Consider the following 19,186-nt stretch of genomic DNA (forward strand, 5'->3'; position numbering starts at 1 on the left):
CTCTCACCGTAGCCTACGCCAAGCTAGGCCGGAGAGGACTGAGAGGATCGGGGGTGGGGGAAAAAACTGTCGCTGCCGCCACCCAGTCTTGAGGCAGCTGCAGGGGGGTGGGGGGTTAGGTTCCGCCGGGACCTAGAGGCCAGCCGCCGCCATGCAAATCACTCTGAAGACCCTGCAGCAGCAAACCTTCAAGATAGACATCGACTGCGACGAGACGGTACGTACGGCCTGAGGGGAAAAAAAGGGGCGAGTGGTCGGGTTGGAGCTCGAAGCTGGTTGTGTGTGTTGTGTGGGGCGCGCTGGCGGGTGGGGGGCCCGCATTCGGGAGGACGGGATCCCCAGGCCCGTTTTCCGCAGCCGTGTGGGAAGTTCTGCCGCGAAAAGTTGGGGCCCTGTCAGCGAAGGGATGGGGTGAGAGAGAGAGAGAGGCAGGCAGGCCCTGGAATCGTGGAGGGCCTCAAGGGAGAGAGAGAGAGAGAGAGGAGAATCTTGGGGCTTGCTGAGAGAAAAGGAACAAGCCAGCACGTCCGCCAAAGGCCTCCCCGGGCGACCCGAGCCTGCCGCTTCCTCTTTGGCGCCAGGCCTTTGCGCAGCTTTGGAGTCCTTTGGCGAAAAGGGACGGGTCTCCTCGCTTGCTCACCCTCCTCCTCCATCCCCCCGTGGGAAGTGACGTTTAAACTCAACGTTCTCCATTTCTCTCCCCCCTTGTCCTCCCCCCGCGTGCGAGCGGCGGGGTGGTGGTGATTCTGGGTGTTGAGAACGAGGCGATTTGGAGTGAGGAGTTCGCCGAGTGGCTGGCTTCCCTTGCAGCGTCCTGGAATAGGGACTCTCGTGCCATGACTCTGCGTTATTTCGAGGAGGGCGGGAGTGCAAAACGCGCGTGTGGGACCCGCGCGCGTGCGCTCTCTTTCTCTCCCGCCTTCCCTCGCCCCCCCTCCTTCCCCCTCGCCCGTATGTTGGCAAATAGGCCGCGTTGCGTGAAAAGGTGGGCCAAGGAGGTAGGCCAGCTTTCGCTCCTAAAGGTTTAAAGGGTGTCTTTGGTCGGACAGGCAAAGGACACCGCGCATCGAAACAACGTACCTAAGAGTGTGCGTTGGGGGGGGGGCGGAGTGGGGGAGTAAACAGCCGATTTATGCTGCCTAAACACATTCTGTTGGGATCTGGGAGAAGTAAAGTGCCTTTAATGCAGGTAGTCCTCCACTTGCAACGGTTCATTTAGTGTCATTTAGTGAGCTGTCATTCGTGTCCCCATGATTGAGGTTCCTTCATCTCATTCCCAGCTCCTGAGCGGGGATAGTGTTAAATCATCCTTTGGTTTATTAGTATTGCAATGTTTAGCCCTCTTAATCTGACATTGTTCAAGGGGAGGCCAAGAATATGCAGGTAGTCCTCGACTTACAACAGTTTGTTTAGTGACCAAAGTTATAGCGACACTCAAAAAAGTGATTCAAGACCGTTTTTCACACTTACGACCTTGGCAGCATCCTTGCCATCGATCCATGTGATCAAACTTCAGAGGCTTGGCAACTGGTTCCTGTTTATGACTGTTGCTGTGTCCCAAGGTCATGTTATCCACGTTTTGCAACCTTCTGACAAGCAAAGTCAATGGGGAAGCCAGATTCATTTAACAACCGGGTTGCTAATTTATCAACTGCAGTGATTCACTTAACATCTGTGGCAAGAAAAGTCATAAAATGGGGCAAAACTCACTTAACAAATCTCACACTTAACAACAGAAATTTTGGGCTCCATTGTGGTCATAAGTTGAAGACTACCTGTATTAGATGCACTAAATGGGGCATTTGGAGCTAAAGTTTATTGGCAAATCTGAATAGCAGAGTGTAATTTCTTAGCCATGGTATAGGGTCTGGTTACTTAAGGGACTGCCTGTTTCCCATAACATCTGCTGGGCTGATTTGATGTTGCAAGGTTGGTGCACTCCAGTTTTCTTCAATTAAACAATCTCCTCTCTCAGGACCCCGGAAGCGCTCTTTATCTGTTGCAGTGGAGCAAAGTTCCCCTGAGACCCAGATGGCCCCTACTCTTCTGTTGTTTAAAAGAGCTGTGAAGATCTGGCTCTTCACCCATGCCTTCAGGGAGAGAGAATGAGACCAGTTGCTTCAGTGCGCTTGTTCTCTTTTGTTGTTCTTTTATCTTTTTTTCTTGTTCTCTTCTATCATTTTTATCTTTTATGATTTGATTGTAATTTGTGAGTCAAAATCAGACAGCCTAGAAGTTTAATAAATTAATATTCTTAATAGCTTTGGTGCATATCGGGTGTTTTTTTCTTTCCCAAAGTGAGTTCCTTCAGAAAGATAATTGGGAAGTGTTGGTGTTTCCCAATTTTCACTAGTAGAGCTTTTCTGTTGTCTGGTGGGCAATTCTGTATTTTTGAAAAAACAAGAAAAGAAATGGTTGATGTTTAAGCTCTGTTGTATTTGGGATTTTAGCTACTAGTAAGTCTGACTTCTGGTGCTAACAAGTTATTCAAAGTTCTTTGTGTTATTTAAACACAAAAGATTATGGTTTAATATCTTCTTTATTTTACATTGCGTATTTATCAATAGCTGGAGTGTGGCAGATAAAGATGCTTTAATTTACTACTGCGTTTAGCTTATCTTATGTTTAACCATAGACTTGTTCACATACTTGTATTGCAGTTTGGGCAAGGACAAGATTGTTTAAAATGTTGGAGTTGTGTATAGACAGTTTCATTAAAAACTTTAAAAAGATGTTTACACACAGACACACACACCCACACACCTTCCCTGTTCCTGGGTTTGTTCCAAGAGTGATATTTGAAATTCTAGCAAATGTCAGCAAGAAAGTATATTTTGCAAAATGTTGCACAAATTGCAAAATTATGTTGCAGTTAGTGGGATTTCAACTATATCCAGGAAATTTAATTTCAGCAAATTTGTTGAAATGTTGATGCATTATTCATCTCATATCTATGTACAATATTAAGAGAGATTGTTTTTTAAAAAAACATTTAAAATGTTTTGGAGTATAGAACATATGTGCAATTTTAGCTTTGGTAATATATCTCAAAACTTAAACCTTTCTGGCTTACCTCTATAATCAGAAATATAGATTAGTAGATCAATTTTCTTTAAGGTTACATATATAATTTTTCTGCCACAATGAATGTGTGAAATGTTAGTCTGAGAATTAGTAATTTCCCAGAACTACTCATTAAATCTCATGAAACTATCTCCTCAATCCTTATTTCCCATTCAGTGTTAATGTTAGCAAATATCCTAAATAGTGGGCCAAGTACAGGGGTGGGTTTCTACCTGTTCTGTCCACCTCTGTAGAACTGGTACCTCTGAAGAGCAGCAGGCATAGAACCGGTTCTATGTCTGCTGATGTTTTTGCCTACCCGGGTACTTATCTGACCTTTATTTCCCGATTTTTTTCAATTTCAGCTGCTGTGCGAGGCACAGCTGCAGTTAAAAAAGCAGGAAAAGAGGGCTGTTTCAAAGGCTGCTTCTCAGCAGGCAGCATGCTGATGACGATTTACAGGCAGGTGCAGGGAAGCACATCATAAATCACTGAACCTCGTAAAACCAATAGTTAACCCTGTCGTATCTCAACCCTGGCCAAGTACTAAAGTTGTATTTTTAATGCTTCATGCCAGGTTTAATAGAGTATTGTGATCTTCTGTTGTGAAGCATGACTTTGTACAATTTTTTTCTAGTATTATTTAACAGATTATAAATAATTTTCAACTAATGTATGCTCACATATATTTTCTGTATATGCCAAACTACACATTTTCTAGAGTTTAATAACTACGTTTGTGATTTCATTATTTGGGAAGGTGGTTTAAATTGTATTAGAACAAATATTGTAGTCTATGAAAATTTTTCATGTTGAGTGTCCTTTGTTTTCCTCATAAATTAAGATTTGTGTCTGGAAACACATTTTTATCAATAGTTCATTCTGGAATTTGAGGCACAACTGTGTTTTTATTTTACAGAACTTATTGTGTGGTTCAAGGTAAATTACCGCCTTTAAAAAAAACTCAATAGTTTTATTTATCCATTTTCAAATATGCATAAAATGTAAAATAAAAAATGAGAAATTTACAGAGTTCCTGTCTTAATTTCAAGTACTTCATTTCTAATAAAATTGCTAATTAAAAAGGTAATATTTCTTTTTAGTCAAATTGAATTCCTGGTGACTTCATGCCAATTTCTTTATAAGGGTATATAAATGTTGGTTTGTAGGATTTAAATTTTTTTTTTTAAAGCTAACTTAGTCCTGGTATTTCCAGGATGCCTTCAAGTAGTAGTACCAATAGTAGTAGTGGTAGTAGTACATCATCCACATTTGATATAATAGTCTAAGGCTAAGCCAAAAAGGAAGAAAATAAAAAACCTGATCAGTTCTCTACTGGCAACATAGGAGCACTTTTAAAACTTGTTCTATTTTGTTCTGATTTGTGTGTCAGCCTGCTGCAGGCTGATTGCAAATTTTGAGGTCTGTAATACATAGATTGAAATATAACTATTAAAATTAATCAGAATACAGGTAGTCCTTTACTTATGACCAGTCACTTAGCAACTGTTCAAAGTTATAACGAACCTTTACAAAGATACTTAACAACCAATGTTGAAGTTTCAATGGCAGCCCTCTTGTGGTTTCATGATGCCAGCCTACACTTATGGCCATTTGCAACAGCCTGTAGTCATCTGACTTCAATCTGTTTTTTTGTCAGAAATTAGTGTTTGCTCCTAGGTTTGCAGCACAAAAATGGTGGTTGGGTACAGTTGGTTCGCTTAATTGAATTTTAAACTTAAAACCCTAATTTGTTTTAATGTTTTAGTGCATTTTAATTGAATGTAAATGAGCTAGAGTTACCTCCCGCGAGATAGGTGGCAGTTTAATAAATAAATAAGTTTAATAAATAAAATAAACAATGATTGCTGCATTCTATAATGACCACCACTTTTGATTAATGACTGCTGTATTCACTTAATGACAGCTGCAAAAAAGGACATAAAACGGGATGCAGTCACGTCATGACCTTAATGACCAGCACGATTTACAACCATAATTCCAGGTTCAATTATGGTTGTGAGTCAATGACTATTGCTTATTTCTTACCTTCCCTACCTCCAATTAAATCATTTGTTTATTCAATTAAATCATTTGTTTGGAGATACATACAGATTCATTTATTATTTTAGGTTGTCTTGGTAACACAAAGTTTGAGAATTCCTGGGGTTCCATAGAATATTAGTAAAGAGTTAAGTGATGAAGCTATTTATAAAATATTTCTATTTGGATTTTATTCCAGTAATACAACATTCAACAGTTTGGTGTCCCAACAGAACAAAACTCAACTTTTTTTGTAGTACTGTCATAGAAAATAATGGCAAACTGAATCAGTACCTTTGTTTGGGTCTGGAGAAATGAAGGAATCATAACTGTAATATTTTGAGACAAACGTGCAATTTTCTGAAAATTCCTTTATGTCAGGAATTTTTGCTGCGGGGCTCCTTTCATGTCTTTGTCAAGGAGCTAGAGTGAATGATGATAGCTTACCCCGCCATGTAGCAGCACTTGGGTCTCGAATATAGGCTTGCTCACTTCCAACCCAGTGTCCTAATCACGTGAGCCACCACACTCTGGAATCATAATTCTTTTGTCAGCTGAGGTTATAAGATTCCTTGAGAGGTCACTAGGGGGTTCCTTGGTATATCATGATTTATTTTAAAACAGCAGAGATCAAACAAAATTCCTCCAACATTAGGATGGCCCGCTGAAGTGTGTGTGAGGTGAAGAGCAAGGAGTAACCAAGGGAGGAGCAGCAGGTGCATGTGAAAGGCACATCCAGGGACCGTGAGCTGGGATCTCCTTGTCAGTGCACACTTGCCTTTCTGAGGTGCAGTAGTGTGGGGGATTTCACCAAGATTACCTTAATCTTTAAGGATTAAGCAATGAGTGTGTTACAGTACTCCCAAAAGCAACAGTGTTTGTGGCTTACGGTATGGATTTGAAGTTTGAAAACTTTGTTTTGGATGCTTAATTTTATCTTGCATAATATAGTCTTTCCATAGAGAGGTTACAACTGGTTTACTGTTAAGCTAACACAGAAAATATCAACTGTTTGCTGGCATTTTGAACATAAAAGAGTTTATTATCTTAATGATTTATGTGAAAGCTACCGAACTTCTTTTAACTAAAAATATTTATTGTAGGTGAAAGCATTGAAAGAGAAGATTGAATTAGAAAAGGGAAAAGATGCTTTTCCAGTAGCTGGCCAAAAATTAATATATGCAGGTAATGTAATTATGACATTTTTATGGGGTAGTTATGAGGAATATAGGAGGGAGCATTAATGGATGCTGGCTTGAGTTGTGCAAAATAAAAAGGACATAAATCTAATAATTAAATAGTTAATCAGATTTAAATAATGCTATTTGATTCCACCTATAGATTTATACATAGAATGAGTAAATTATTGCATTTACTTGAAGTTATAAGCTGACATATGAAATATAAAGCTGACATTATATGAAATGTCTTTTTAATTTTCCAGGTAAAATACTTAATGATGATACTGCTCTTAATGAATACAAAATTGATGAAAAGAATTTTGTGGTGGTCATGGTAACAAAAGTAAGTTATTGTTTATACTTTTATTTGTAGATACTGTTTTGTTGTTAACCTTATTGTTTTTTCTGGACATATTCTTGAGTAATAAAGAATCTTGATACAGTCTGTTTTGTGGTACTACTAAATTGTCTTGCAGTGATGAAAGTTTGTGAACTTCATGTACTCTTTCTATATTATGACCTACAGTACAACTTACAACAGTTTATTTAGTGACCGTTCAAAGTTACAACGACACTAAAAAGTGACTTGTGACATTTTTCAGTTACAATCTTTGCAGCATACCTCTAATCATGTGGTCAATATTCATATGCTTGGCATTTGATTTATATTTCCCAAGTGTCCCAAGATCATGTGATCAACTTTTGTGACCTTCTGACAAGCAAAGCTAATGGGGAAATCAGATTCATTTAACAACCAAGTTACTAACTTATCAACTGCAGTAATTCATTTAACAACTGTGGCAAGAAAGGATGTAAAATGGGGCAAAATTCATTTAAAAAATAGCAATAGCACTTAGACTTATATACCGCTTTACAGCCCTCTCTAAGTGGTTTACAGAGTCAGCATATTTCCCCCAGCAATTTGGGTCCTCATTTTACAGACCTTGGAAGGATGGAAGGCTGAGTCAACCTTGAGCCTGGTGAGATTTGAACTGCCAAATTGCAGGCAGTCAGCAGAAGTAGCTTGCAGGACTGCACTCTAACCACTGCGTCACCGTGGCTCATGTCTCACATGTCTCTCGTGATCATAAGTCGAGGACTACCTTGACTTAAATTGACAAAGATGGGCTAAAAGTTCCATTAGATGATCAATGTGCACTATTAGCAAACGTTTAGTATGTAAAATCACTCAGAAGCCAAGAAGACTCTGGTGCATGAATCCCTTAAGATATCTTGAATTATATATATCAGACAACTACACCAGAAAACTATCTCCTGAGTTCAGACCCTGATGTGTCATGGAACTGTTATATACAATCTGTCTCAGAACATAAGTAGGGAATGAATTTGTCTTATAAGATCTCTGAGTTTTTGTTACTTTGGTATTCTTCTGAATTGGATATTGAAGGCACTGTTGCACAGTGGTTCTAAACCTTTCTGAAGGATTGCATTCAGAGTGCCATAAGTTTGAGAAGTTGAACCCTGGGGTACTCCAGTATGAGGTACCCCAAGCCTAGATGCGTTAGCAAAGTTCTGTTTAACACTTGAGGTTGCTGGACTGCTAGGAGATTATTCAACATTTGGAGTACTGTACCCAAAGTATTATGAACATACAGATAATATCCAGTTGTTTATCTGCACCCCAGATGTCGGGATATAAATATTACAGTAGAAGTTGTGTAATGTAATGATTTGAAATTAGATATTTATTTTTATATGATTATATTTGGTTTATTGCTTTGGTAAGTCACTCAGATTTGTTTGTGACACCAAATCACTTGTAACTAAACATTCACTGCCTTTGTGGGGAAAAATATATATGAAACTTTAGGTTTGGTTTCTTTAACAGTAATGATTCAACCAAATGTTTCTTGAACCTTTTCATCAATAGACACTACTGGCTTGGAGGGATTTGGGCCCATTTGCAGAACTCCCTGTACTTATTGATTATTTTGAATTGTCTTGCATGAACTGCTGCTTACTTCAGGTCATCTGAGAACATTTAATTTTGGTATTAATGTCAGGGCTTGAATTGGTTATACCAAAATATGAAATTTCTTTGGCTTCATCTGTGTTCTAAATTTACTGATACATTTAGGATCATTGTACTGCATGATCCATATTTATTTCCTCTTAGACTGATGGACATATATCTAACATTCTCCTGTAGAATATGCTGGTATAATTTAGAATTCATTGATCCTTCATTATTGAAAATTGTTCAAATTCTAAAGTTGCAGAGCAGCTCCAAACCATGATATTTCTGCTACTGTGCTTTATTGTAAATGTGAATGTTCATGAGATGAAATTATTTTATTGCAGTGTTCTGCTTTTTAATATATAACTTTCCTCATTAGTTCCAGAAGTTCCACTTTCATTTGATCTATTGACAAGCTATAGTTGGCTCATCCAAGGGGTCTTTAGCCATCTTGGCATCGTGCTTCCTGAAGAAAATATCATTTTGATATTTTTACATCTTGTTCTGTGTTTTCCCTATCAGAAACTCATGACCATTAATATTAGACATTGAGAAGCATCCTGTCATTACCTTGGAGTTCTTTGTTCCATTCTGGAACACTGTACACCAGGGGTGTCAAACTCAATTTCACTGAGGGCCACATCAGGGTTGTGTTTGACCTGGGGGGGGGGCATGGCCAAGGTGGGTGTGGCCAGCTTTACGTAACTTTTGTCGGGGGTGCCTGTGGTGGCCGGAGCACTCTGTTAGCGAAAATGGGCTCCCGAACTCTGTTTTCACAGGAAGAGGGTTGCAGGAGGCAGTGGCAGCCGAAAACTGAGCTCAGGAGCCTATTTTCGCTGCCAGAAGCATCGCGGGCCAATCCTTTGCTGTTTCCAGGGTGGCCCTGTGGGCCAGATCTAAGTTCCCCATGGGCTGAATCCGGGCCCCGGGCCTTGAGTTTCACACCCTTGCTATACACCAATAAGTACTTCTATGAGGAGTAAAAACTGGATAAGAAGATGGGTGGCATCTCCACTTGTACACTCTGCCTGATGATCATGGATTGATGAAGGCCACATTTTTTAGTCCTTCCCATCTTCCCAAATATCAACAAACTTCTGGTTCAACTTACCCACATTAGAAAGATGATTATTCGTGAGGGTTTCAAACAGAACAAAAGTGTGTGCCATACTTTCATTAAAGACATGACACAATACATGTGCATAATACAATACATTTTAAAGCTTTTGTGGTGTTTACCATTAATCTGTTTCATGATAACAGGTTCAGATCATACTGTAGGTATAATTCTCAGACACTGCAATATTAGAAATATTTCTAAATGTTCTCTTCCCATGCTAAGTAATCTCACTAGTATTTGTATTGTGACATGCATTATTAATCACTTTGATGTGTTTACCGAATTTATGGAAATCATAATAAACTGAATATAGATTTGCTTTTTCAGGTGGTAAAGCAATTGATTAAAAGCTTATTGTAGCTGCTTTGAGGCTTCAGGGCATGTACATATTGCACAAGAATTTAGGCCTTGGAAGAGCTATGCTGGGCCTTCAGTCTGATTTACAGCTTTGAGGAGCATGTTGAGAGGGATGGTTGAATCATTGAATTATGAGTACAGACCTATTTCTACTGGAGAAAAACTATTGTAAATGCATGTGAAAAGCTGTGCATCATTCACATGAAACCATTTAAACTGTAGGAAAGAGGGAACTTTTAAATGAACTTCGAGAAAGACCTAATTTAGGAATTTGCCTTCTTCACCTTTGTAGCCCAAAGCAGCAGCCTCTCCATCTCCATCTCCAACTACAACACAGCAGTCAAATGATACTACCACCACTGTTACTTCTACAACACCTGCTGCTGTGCCGAAACTAGTCCCTACTCCTGCTCCTGCTCAAGTTTCAGTACCTGCACCCACTGCTTCAACACCAGTTGCAGCAGCATGTGAGTCTACACCTGTAAGTGCTACTGTAGAAGAAAAACCAGAAGATAAACCAGTAGAAACGCCACCAGCCACCAGCCCAACATCTACGGAAAGGTATTGCAGAACATTGGAAATCAGAATTTTGCTTCTTATTCAAATTCAGACTAAATGCAGTGGATGTTAAAAATTGTATACAACCAAAAGGGAACTTCTAGTCTTAGGCTTTTTAACACAGTAAATATCTGAGTTCATATTGAAAGGCAATGTGGCATACAGATGTATTTTTATATTATGTATCATTTTAAAGCTTTTGTGGTGTAAAGTTTTAGCTGTTGAAGCCACATTGTGCACTTGGTAGCTCTTGCTTGCCTTTTAACTTAGGTAGAGATTTATTATTAAGAGACCTCAACTTTGAATTGCTCAGGTGGGAATAGGATTGTAATTGTTTATGTATTAGACTTGTAAATGGTTATAGTCCTACATTTCAGTCATATAATTCTCAGCAGTTTTCTAAGAAAAAATAATTCAATAATATAGCATTAAATTATCTAAAAACAGAATGTAATTGTGATGTCCTTTTAAATATTTTTGCCATCTGTTAAATAAATAAATCTAAAATCTCTAGCATATAATTCTAGGCTGTTGTCTTAATTAAAAACAGTGGGATCCAGAGACAATTTCATAAGGAAAAAACATGTAACACCATTCAATATTACAGTGTAAATTATCTTTTGGATCCAACTGACTGCCCTTCACCTGGCTCTGTGTATGCTGATAAACATGCTAAGCCCATGTCACTTTGTGTTGACAGCTAGTCAGCAATTGATGGACCAGTATTAATGTGAGATTTTTGTAGACTTCCCATATACTTCCTCCCCCCCCTCCCAGTAGCAAGGTGGTTGGTATTCAGACATAATCTTTTTGTCTCAGCTATCCAATTTAGCAACGGAATCAAATCTGGTCACCTCAGGCACAAAAGTCCTGGTCCAGATGTACAGCATTGGTGCAGCTTTACCACTAGTAAAACAAGAGGATAGTTTTGTTATCTGGTTCTACAATATCTGTATTTCAGTGGTTTGCAAATTAATGTGCTATGAAACTTTTTTTCCCCTAAAATGGTAGCAGATGGATGCTTGTCAGTATTAATTTGGAAAGTATTAGTTTCTGCTAAGTGCTTTTCAGTAGACAACAATAAAAGTGTGTTTATTTTAAATAAAGAACCATGCTCAAGTTCACACAATGTGACATGATTAAAACTCAGTAAATTCCTAAATGTCTACCTTGTGCTGTTCTGTGTCACTAGTTGATTTCAAAGTTAAGCTTTGAAAAACATCAAATGTATGCCAATGAAACTTGGTTTTTATTATACAACTAGCCCTATACCCGTGCTTTGCTACAAAACTATGTGATTGGGCTTCATTTTTGGGGAGGAAAATAAGGGAAAAAAATTCTGCCTCTGCCTACCAGCATCCATCAGTATTCATCTGGCTAGCGTCCTGTAAGTGGGAGAGAGAGTTGAGGGCTGTTTGGAAACTGAAACAGTATTTGCTGTTGAGACAGCAAGGAGCCTGGGTGTGGCTTAGCTCAACTGTTCTGTACTAAAGCTGCTTGGTGCTCTGAAACTGAAATCCTCTTGTGTTTTGCATTTGGAACAGATTTCAGGTGGGGAGGGTGAGTAGAACTTCTTAGCATCAGAACGGGTTAATAATAATATACGAAATACTAATGCTCTGATGGTCATTTCAAAAAAACCTTTCTTAGTGAGCACCTAGAAGCCAAGAGCAACATATGTGCCAAATTTCAAGTTTGTAGGCTTTACGGTTCTGAAGATTTTGTGATGATGCATGAGTGGATTCCTAAGTCACTTTAGATTCTTCATTAGCAAAATTTTAATCAGAAAAATACCTTTAACTCATGGGACAGGTATTAAATATGTTTGTTTTGTTCCACCACAGTACAATAGGAGACACTTCTCGATCAAATCTTTTTGAGGATGCTACAAGTGCACTTGGTAAATATTTCCTGTTGATTGAGTGTACTAACCACCATCATTTTCCTCTCCCCCACTCAGCTACTATCATTTTAAGATGCCAATTGCTTCTTGATAATAATTTTGTTTTCCAGAACACAAATTGCCTCTATGTCTTGGATTTCTGTGTGAAATATGGCTGGGGAATAATGTAGAAGGGAATTACATTGAATACTTCTGGTGGCCATATGAGGGATTTCTGTCAGTTGTATATAATTCAGTTTTTATTCTATATTTTTACTCTGTTGTATGCAACCCAGAGTGTGGAAATTACAATGGTTTATCATAATAATCAAATAAATTTGTTTCTAGTACTAAATTATTCATGACGACAAAAAAGCCACATAGATTTTCAACCTATGTGGTAAACTTTCTGAATTTCTAAATTACTTGCAAATTGTTCTAACTTGGATAATTTCTCTAAGCTGTTACTGTTTGATATCTTGTGATAAAACAATTTTTAGTAGACATTACTTATGAGAAAACCATCTATTCAGAGAAGCAGTTCTGAATTGTAGTCCAGTCAGGTGTTACTGCCTTCCACCCCAGCTGCCAGTGTTGATCCAACAAGATCAGTCTTTGTAAGCAGAGATGTCTATACATTTTATATATAATCTATTTCCACGCAGATACCAGTTGATTGATGCAGTAGAGGGGAAGGGCATTTTTTAATGTTTGGTTGAACTATTTTAGTCAGGCTGTTTGATTACTGGTTTCTGGTTGTTTGTTTTTGTACTAGAATATGCTAGTCCAGTTACAGTTACTTGAGAGTACTTCCTTTTTAAATCTGCTGCTACAATTCAGTATTTCTCCAGGATAAGATCTGCAGTAATTTTAACATGAAACAGGGGGAAACCATCTGTCAGTGTCAGCTGTCTTCTCAGCCTCTCTTTCTAGGTCCATTCCATTTCACTTCTTTTTCTGCTGAACCGGTTCCAGTTAGTTCAACTTGTTTGATACCCCTGAATAAAAAAACAATCTGAAAAATGTCTTTTGCTGCTAAGTTTCCTTGTAAGAGTTAAGAAATAAAAGCATAATGGCCAGCAGGGAAATATAACTGTCACAGCACTGCAATGCTTAACTACTAACATTTGGTCTCTGGAAAGTTATCTCTGAAAGAATATAGCCCTCGGGCTAAGAAAGATTCCCTACCCTTCTATATAACGTTCCTGATTAGACTGAATAGAGTTGGTAAAATAAACGGGAGTCCTGATGATTACTGTAAAATGATGGAGTGTGACAGCTGGAGCATATTGCGGCATTTTATCCTTTCTTTTAAAAAAAAAACAAAACCAAACCCTATTTTTATATATGGTTGAGAATTCTTAAAGGTCATAGTCACCTGTGTTCCCTTCAACTAATTTTAACAGTACGGATCTGTCCTCAGCTATTGATCAACTGCATGCTCTGATACTGTTTTTAATTATTTTAAAAAATGTACAGAACATTGACTGTATAATACAAACTTAACTGAATTGATTAATCAGGAAAGGAGTTTTATTATAAAAGCGGCAGAATGAAAAACAAGATGATTTAGTTGTTATCTAGGGAATCAGTTTCTATTTTTCATTATAACTAAGGTCAGGCATAGATTATTGCAGCCAATACATATATGAGTTTTATAAAGAAGAAATTGGAATGAAAGATGAATTATTTTTTATTAACAATATACTGAACTTGAATAGCAGAAAATAACATCACTCAGATTGCTTTAATGAAAACTAATGGAAATCCTGTTGTATTATTTTCTTGACAGAATATGCCAGTAAAGTTATTTTCTCTCTTCTTCCTTCAAAATTTGCATATATCTTATCTGTATCTTTTCTTTTAACTTGTAAGTGACAGGCCAGTCGTATGAAAACATGGTGACTGAGATTATGTCAATGGGATATGAAAGAGAACAGGTAATTGCTGCATTAAGAGCCAGCTTCAATAATCCTGACAGAGCAGTGGAGTATCTTTTAATGGTGAGTATGTTTCTTATTATTTCATGATTTGCTCTTCCTTCTACATTAAGTCTGATCATGACAGGATTTTTTATGGGAAGGTGAGATGTAAAGACGTAAGGCATAAAGTAATGACTCAGTAATGAATTTTCATTTTTAATGAAAACTTTAACATAAGTTGGTTTAATTTCTTTGTCAGTACAGCTATTCTTGGTGTGACTTTGAACTACAAACACATCAATAACATTAAGAGGTACATATATATCAATATAAAAAGCTTATCTATTTGTGTTCATTTAGCAAAACTGTTCAATGTGGGTTTGAATTTCTCACATTCAGATCTTTCTGAATGGAAGACTCCTAGAATAGATTTACTCAATCTGAATTTAGTCTTTTAGACGAGTGTTTCTCAAGCTCAGCAACTTTCAGATATGTGGACTTCAACTCTCAGAATTCCCCAGTGACACAGGGAAGTTGCTGAGCTTGAGAAATACTGTTTTAGACAAATACTTTCATAATCTCTAATGATAGACTGTGTGGCAGGGGTTAAGTCCATTTATATATTTAAATGTTCTTATTTCAATAGAAGTAACAACAGATGGCAGATTTTTTTTTTAAAAAATGTTAACAGTAAAGAATTATTTCTTTGATTCAAGCTGAGTCCTTAGACTTCATGGATACATCAACCTCATGAAGATTATGTTCCTTTTAGGGTATCCCTGGAGATAGGGAGAGTCAAGGCATGGCTGACCCTCCTCAAGCAACCAGCATTGGGGCTTCTCCATCTTCAGCAGTAGCTGCTGCTGCTGCTGCAGCAACTACCACTACCACTACTACTACCACTAGCTCCACAGGAGGTAAGATAACCATTTCTATAAGCCTGAGTCTGACTCACTAGAGAAATGGTGTGCCAAACAGCCCTTAAGACATTTTTTTGCAGTATAATTCTCCAAACATCTCTATTCTTGATAGTTCTTCTTATAGGATGGTAGGCCTTTTTGTTTATTTGTAGAACATTGCATTGAGGTTTATAAAAGTTTTTGGTTTTCCAGTTCAGATTTCTGTACCATTCTGTCATAAATTTTCTCATGGAGCTGTTCCATGAGACAATCTGCTCTTTCCTGTTATTAGTAATTTGTGGTAAAATTAATGCTAGGCTGTAGCATGAGTCCTACAAAAGCTTTTGAGAAAGGCTCGCTTTTTGCTTGCAACATTATTCAAAATATGCCACCTCTTTCAGGACATCCTCTTGAATTTTTACGAAACCAGCCTCAGTTCCAGCAGATGAGACAAATTATTCAGCAGAATCCATCACTTTTGCCTGCATTATTACAACAAATAGGACGGGAAAATCCTCAGTTATTGCAGGTGACTTTTAAATCCTCTCGATTTATCTTCTGTAGTTTCATATTCTTTTTAAAACCAACGTTAAATGAGGAAAGAATGAAATGAATGAAATGAAGTGAGTTGTAAAGGTCTCTCAGTATAATAATTTCACCATATAGGCATATCTGTTACTAATATTTGGTCTCTGTTGGTTTACTGTTTATACTAGTAGTTCAAATGGAAGTAATTATTAAGGTAAATAGGAATACATATTTATCGTATTTATGTGGCCATCTTATAAACAAGTAATTCTGGACAGTGTACAGCAGTATTACAAATCATATGTACAAATATTAACATTATTAAAAACTTTCAAAGGAAATTATAAAAGGAACACAAAAAATATTAGGTGGAGAGCAGGTGTTATTTGCACTGGAGTCCTCTCAATTTTTTACCAGTCACTTGGGGTCCCCAGGACTGATGACACAACCAGGTCTTGAGGGACTTCCAGAAAGTTAAAAGACATGAAGCCAGCCTCACTTTGGGGGAAAGAAGGTTAGATGGGGCACACCAGAAAAGACCCGCTACCTAGGAGCTGCCAGGTGAAGCTTCCTAGCTGATGGGACCTGCCGCATGTCCTCTTCCGCTGGATCTGGTGGGACAGTCAGATGTAATCAGGAGAGGCAGTCTTTATTTCAGTATATTATTTGCTTTTGTCCTCCCATGCACCATAGCAAATAAGTCAACATCAAGAACATTTTATTCAGATGTTAAACGAACCTGTTCAAGAGTCAGGACAAGGAGGTGGTGGAGGTAGTGGAAGTGGAGGTGGTGGAGTAGCTGAAGCTGGAAGCCGTCACATGAACTATATTCAAGTAACACCTCAGGAAAAAGAAGCTATAGAAAGGGTGAGTTTGACCATATTTATTATTTTCTCAAACCCAATTTTTTTCTCTTATTTCTTAAGTTCAAAGATTAAGTAAGCCAAAATCTACATAAAGCACATGTGAGTAGGCCATAGGCTTACAGGGGGAAAAAAACCCTCTGCAGTGGGGTATTAACCGCACAAAATTGTGAAAAAATCACCAGAATATGCCACAGAATGAACGCTGCCTGATAAAGAGGATGCAGGACCTGGCTGTTAGGCTGGAACTTTGAATAGAACTCTTCAGTCAGCAGCAGTTAAACAGGAAAATTATCTACTTCAAACTGAAACTATCTGTCCAATACACACACACGCACACACACACACACACCTCTTCTTCCTAGAGATCATGATGACATTCTCCCCTGTGATAAATTAAACCTTCAGGATGATCTTTGGAGGGTTAAGATCTTTCTGTTTCAGGGTGTCTAGTGGTTTTGAGTTTTACATTTTTAATGACTGAGATTTTGCTTAAGTAATTATCACTGAAACTATAAAATTGCATGTGTCCTTTGGATATAGGGCCACATAAAATACTAAATAAATTCAGTTTATGATTAATACAGACCATATGTTCTCCACATTTATTTTTCAATTTCTTCTGCTGTCCTCATAAAATGAATATGCTTAGTAGGTTTCCTTTCCCCAGTATTTGAAGTTCATTAGATAAAGTGGTTAAGGCACCAGCCTAGAAACCAGAAAACTGAGTTCTAGTCTTAGACATAAAATACAGCCAAACCACCTTGAACCAGTCACACATTCTCAGCCCAACCCAGATCACAGGATGGTTGTGGGGAAAATAAGAGGAAGGATACTTCATACATTCACTACTTTGATAGTAATAAAGCCATAATTAAAATTAGGGTATGTACCCCATACCTATTTAGTTGTAATATGCAATTACAAGTATATATGCCATATATCAAAGTTCACTTATACTTGGTTTCCAGATTTTCAAATTGATACATTTAATCAATTTTAGTCAATCAGAGCTTCAGGCTCAGCATTCAATGAAGTTTAGCCATATCAAGATTTTAGCGTAACAAATGTGTATCTGCAACAATTGTGTCATGCATTAATACTGATATTGCTAATTTAACATTTAAAATGCTAATCTTTAATACTTGGTCTAATACTACTAATACTTTAATACTTGACAAAGAAGCTTATGTTATAAATATGAATTCTAATAGCCTTTTCTTTCCTATAGTTAAAGGCCCTAGGATTTCCTGAAGGACTTGTGATACAAGCATATTTTGCATGTGAGAAGAATGAAAATTTGGCAGCCAACTTCCTTCTACAGCAGAACTTTGATGAAGATTGAAAAGGAGAGACTTTTAAAATCTCACACATCACACCAGTGCATTACACTAGCTATTCACTGGATTGTCTGGGATACTTGGGCTCATATCCATGATACTTGGTGTAAAGGGGAAGGGGAGTGGGAAATGGGAGAAGAGAGGAAAATATAGAAAGGATACAGGAAAAGACAGGCACATCTGTTATAAATCAGCAGATGCAGCAGATCAAAATGTAAAATACTATACACCAAAAATTAGCTTTTTTGCAGATATTTAGTTCCTTTCTTTTATAAAAACTAAATTCATGCCCCCCAAATTTTCACTCCTTTAGTATACTAGGTCCCAAAATTAGCGTGGTGGCCTGCTTTTATTTCTTTTTAAATAACATTGGTCTTGGAGATAGCAAAGACTACCTAGAATCAACAGTCTGTATTTCATGGTAACACTGGATGATGGCTTCCTAAATTTAAGATAAAATATATTTGAGTAACGTTTTAAAACATATGCCAAAAATAGTAGGTGGGTGGGGTTTTGCTGCTTCAGGTGTATCTAATTTTTGCAGGATATGCCCATTATTTCTTGCTGAAGTGCTAGATCTAAACCACTTATTGTTTTAGATTCTTGATCATTGATTTGAGAGAACTTTTCCTATTCCCTATCCCTTTGCTCCTTTCATAATAAGTAATAAATAGAATGACTATATACACATAGGAAACAGTTGGAGCAAATGCCAGATAACCTAATTACTGCTTACTTTAAGATTGGGTTATAGTAAAGTTTTTTATTAAAAAAAGAAAAGCAAACAGCTGTCTTTGCATGTTTTGGGTTTGATGTATCCCTTTTTGTGAATTGAGCACTTTTTATTGCCAATGAAGAAAATGTAAACTCTCCAATCTAGTGAAAGTATTTATGAAGAAATCAGATTACATCCTACCTATATTTTGTTGAAAGTCAAAACTGATCTGATGAATACAGCTGCAAGTATTTCAAAACTAGGTGTCTTTAAATGCTTGTAATCTTATAGTTTCAATCTCTGGGCCTCTAAAGGCTATTGTCATTTGTATGCTTTAATAAGGACTGTCCAGTAACTTGCCTTCTCTTCTGTTTAAAAGCATTGTGAAACATTTTACTCTTGAAGACATGTTCAGAAAGTGGAAAAAAAATAGATGAACAATCAAGTTATTGGATCTCTAAAGATTATGCACATCCCCTTTTACTTCCTATTAAAAGTAACATTTAATTGTACCGTTGTGAGTATTTTTTTATATATATTAATGGGGTGGGGAGACGGACAGGAATGGGACTGATTTTTGTAGAATGACTCCAAATAACTCACATAGTGCTATATTATTGCTGGAAGAAAACTCTCATTCGAAAAGAACAGTTTAGGGATTAAATGTGGCATCATCAACAACACATATTTGTACAATTGCTCAACCATAAATTTGGATAGTGCTGGATAATTAATTG

The 19,186-nt window shown here is 37.5% G+C and overlaps 1 protein-coding gene across 4 annotated transcripts; it reads left to right on the top strand.

Moving 5' to 3' along the window:
• On the top strand, positions 1–18,961 carry RAD23B (RAD23 nucleotide excision repair protein B). 4 transcript variants are annotated; one of them, XM_026680598.2, is made up of 10 exons: positions 1–217; positions 6,210–6,291; positions 6,551–6,630; positions 10,035–10,303; positions 12,145–12,200; positions 14,058–14,185; positions 14,877–15,021; positions 15,405–15,532; positions 16,225–16,398; positions 17,626–18,961. In XM_026680598.2, exons 1-10 carry the CDS (start codon positions 152–154, stop codon positions 17,737–17,739), a joined length of 1,242 nt encoding a protein of 413 aa, XP_026536383.1. In that variant the 5' UTR covers positions 1–151; the 3' UTR covers positions 17,740–18,961. The 4 variants fall into 4 exon arrangements, with proteins under 4 accessions (XP_026536383.1, XP_026536384.1, XP_087813672.1 ...); XM_026680599.2 differs by having other exon boundaries at positions 16,258–16,398; XM_087957545.1 differs by lacking the exon at positions 1–217 and adding an exon at positions 669–1,076.
• Positions 18,962–19,186: the final 225 nt, after the last annotated feature.

This window comes from Notechis scutatus, chromosome 2, assembly GCF_049901735.1.
Source record: "Notechis scutatus isolate UNSWTSFEM ecotype Mainland chromosome 2, rNotScu1.2, whole genome shotgun sequence".
In the NCBI taxonomy this organism is placed as follows: domain Eukaryota; kingdom Metazoa; phylum Chordata; class Lepidosauria; order Squamata; family Elapidae; genus Notechis; species Notechis scutatus.

Excerpts from the sequence above, each read along its gene's own strand:
- RAD23B (XM_026680598.2), top strand. The coding sequence starts at position 152 with ATGCAAATCACTCTGAAGACCCTGCAGCAGCAAACCTTCAAGATAGAC. Across the intron at positions 6,292-6,550 it reads CCAAAAATTAATATATGCAG|GTAAAATACTTAATGATGAT; the intron begins GTAATGTAATTA and ends TTAATTTTCCAG. Across the intron at positions 15,533-16,224 it reads AAAATCCTCAGTTATTGCAG|CAAATAAGTCAACATCAAGA; the intron begins GTGACTTTTAAA and ends CATGCACCATAG.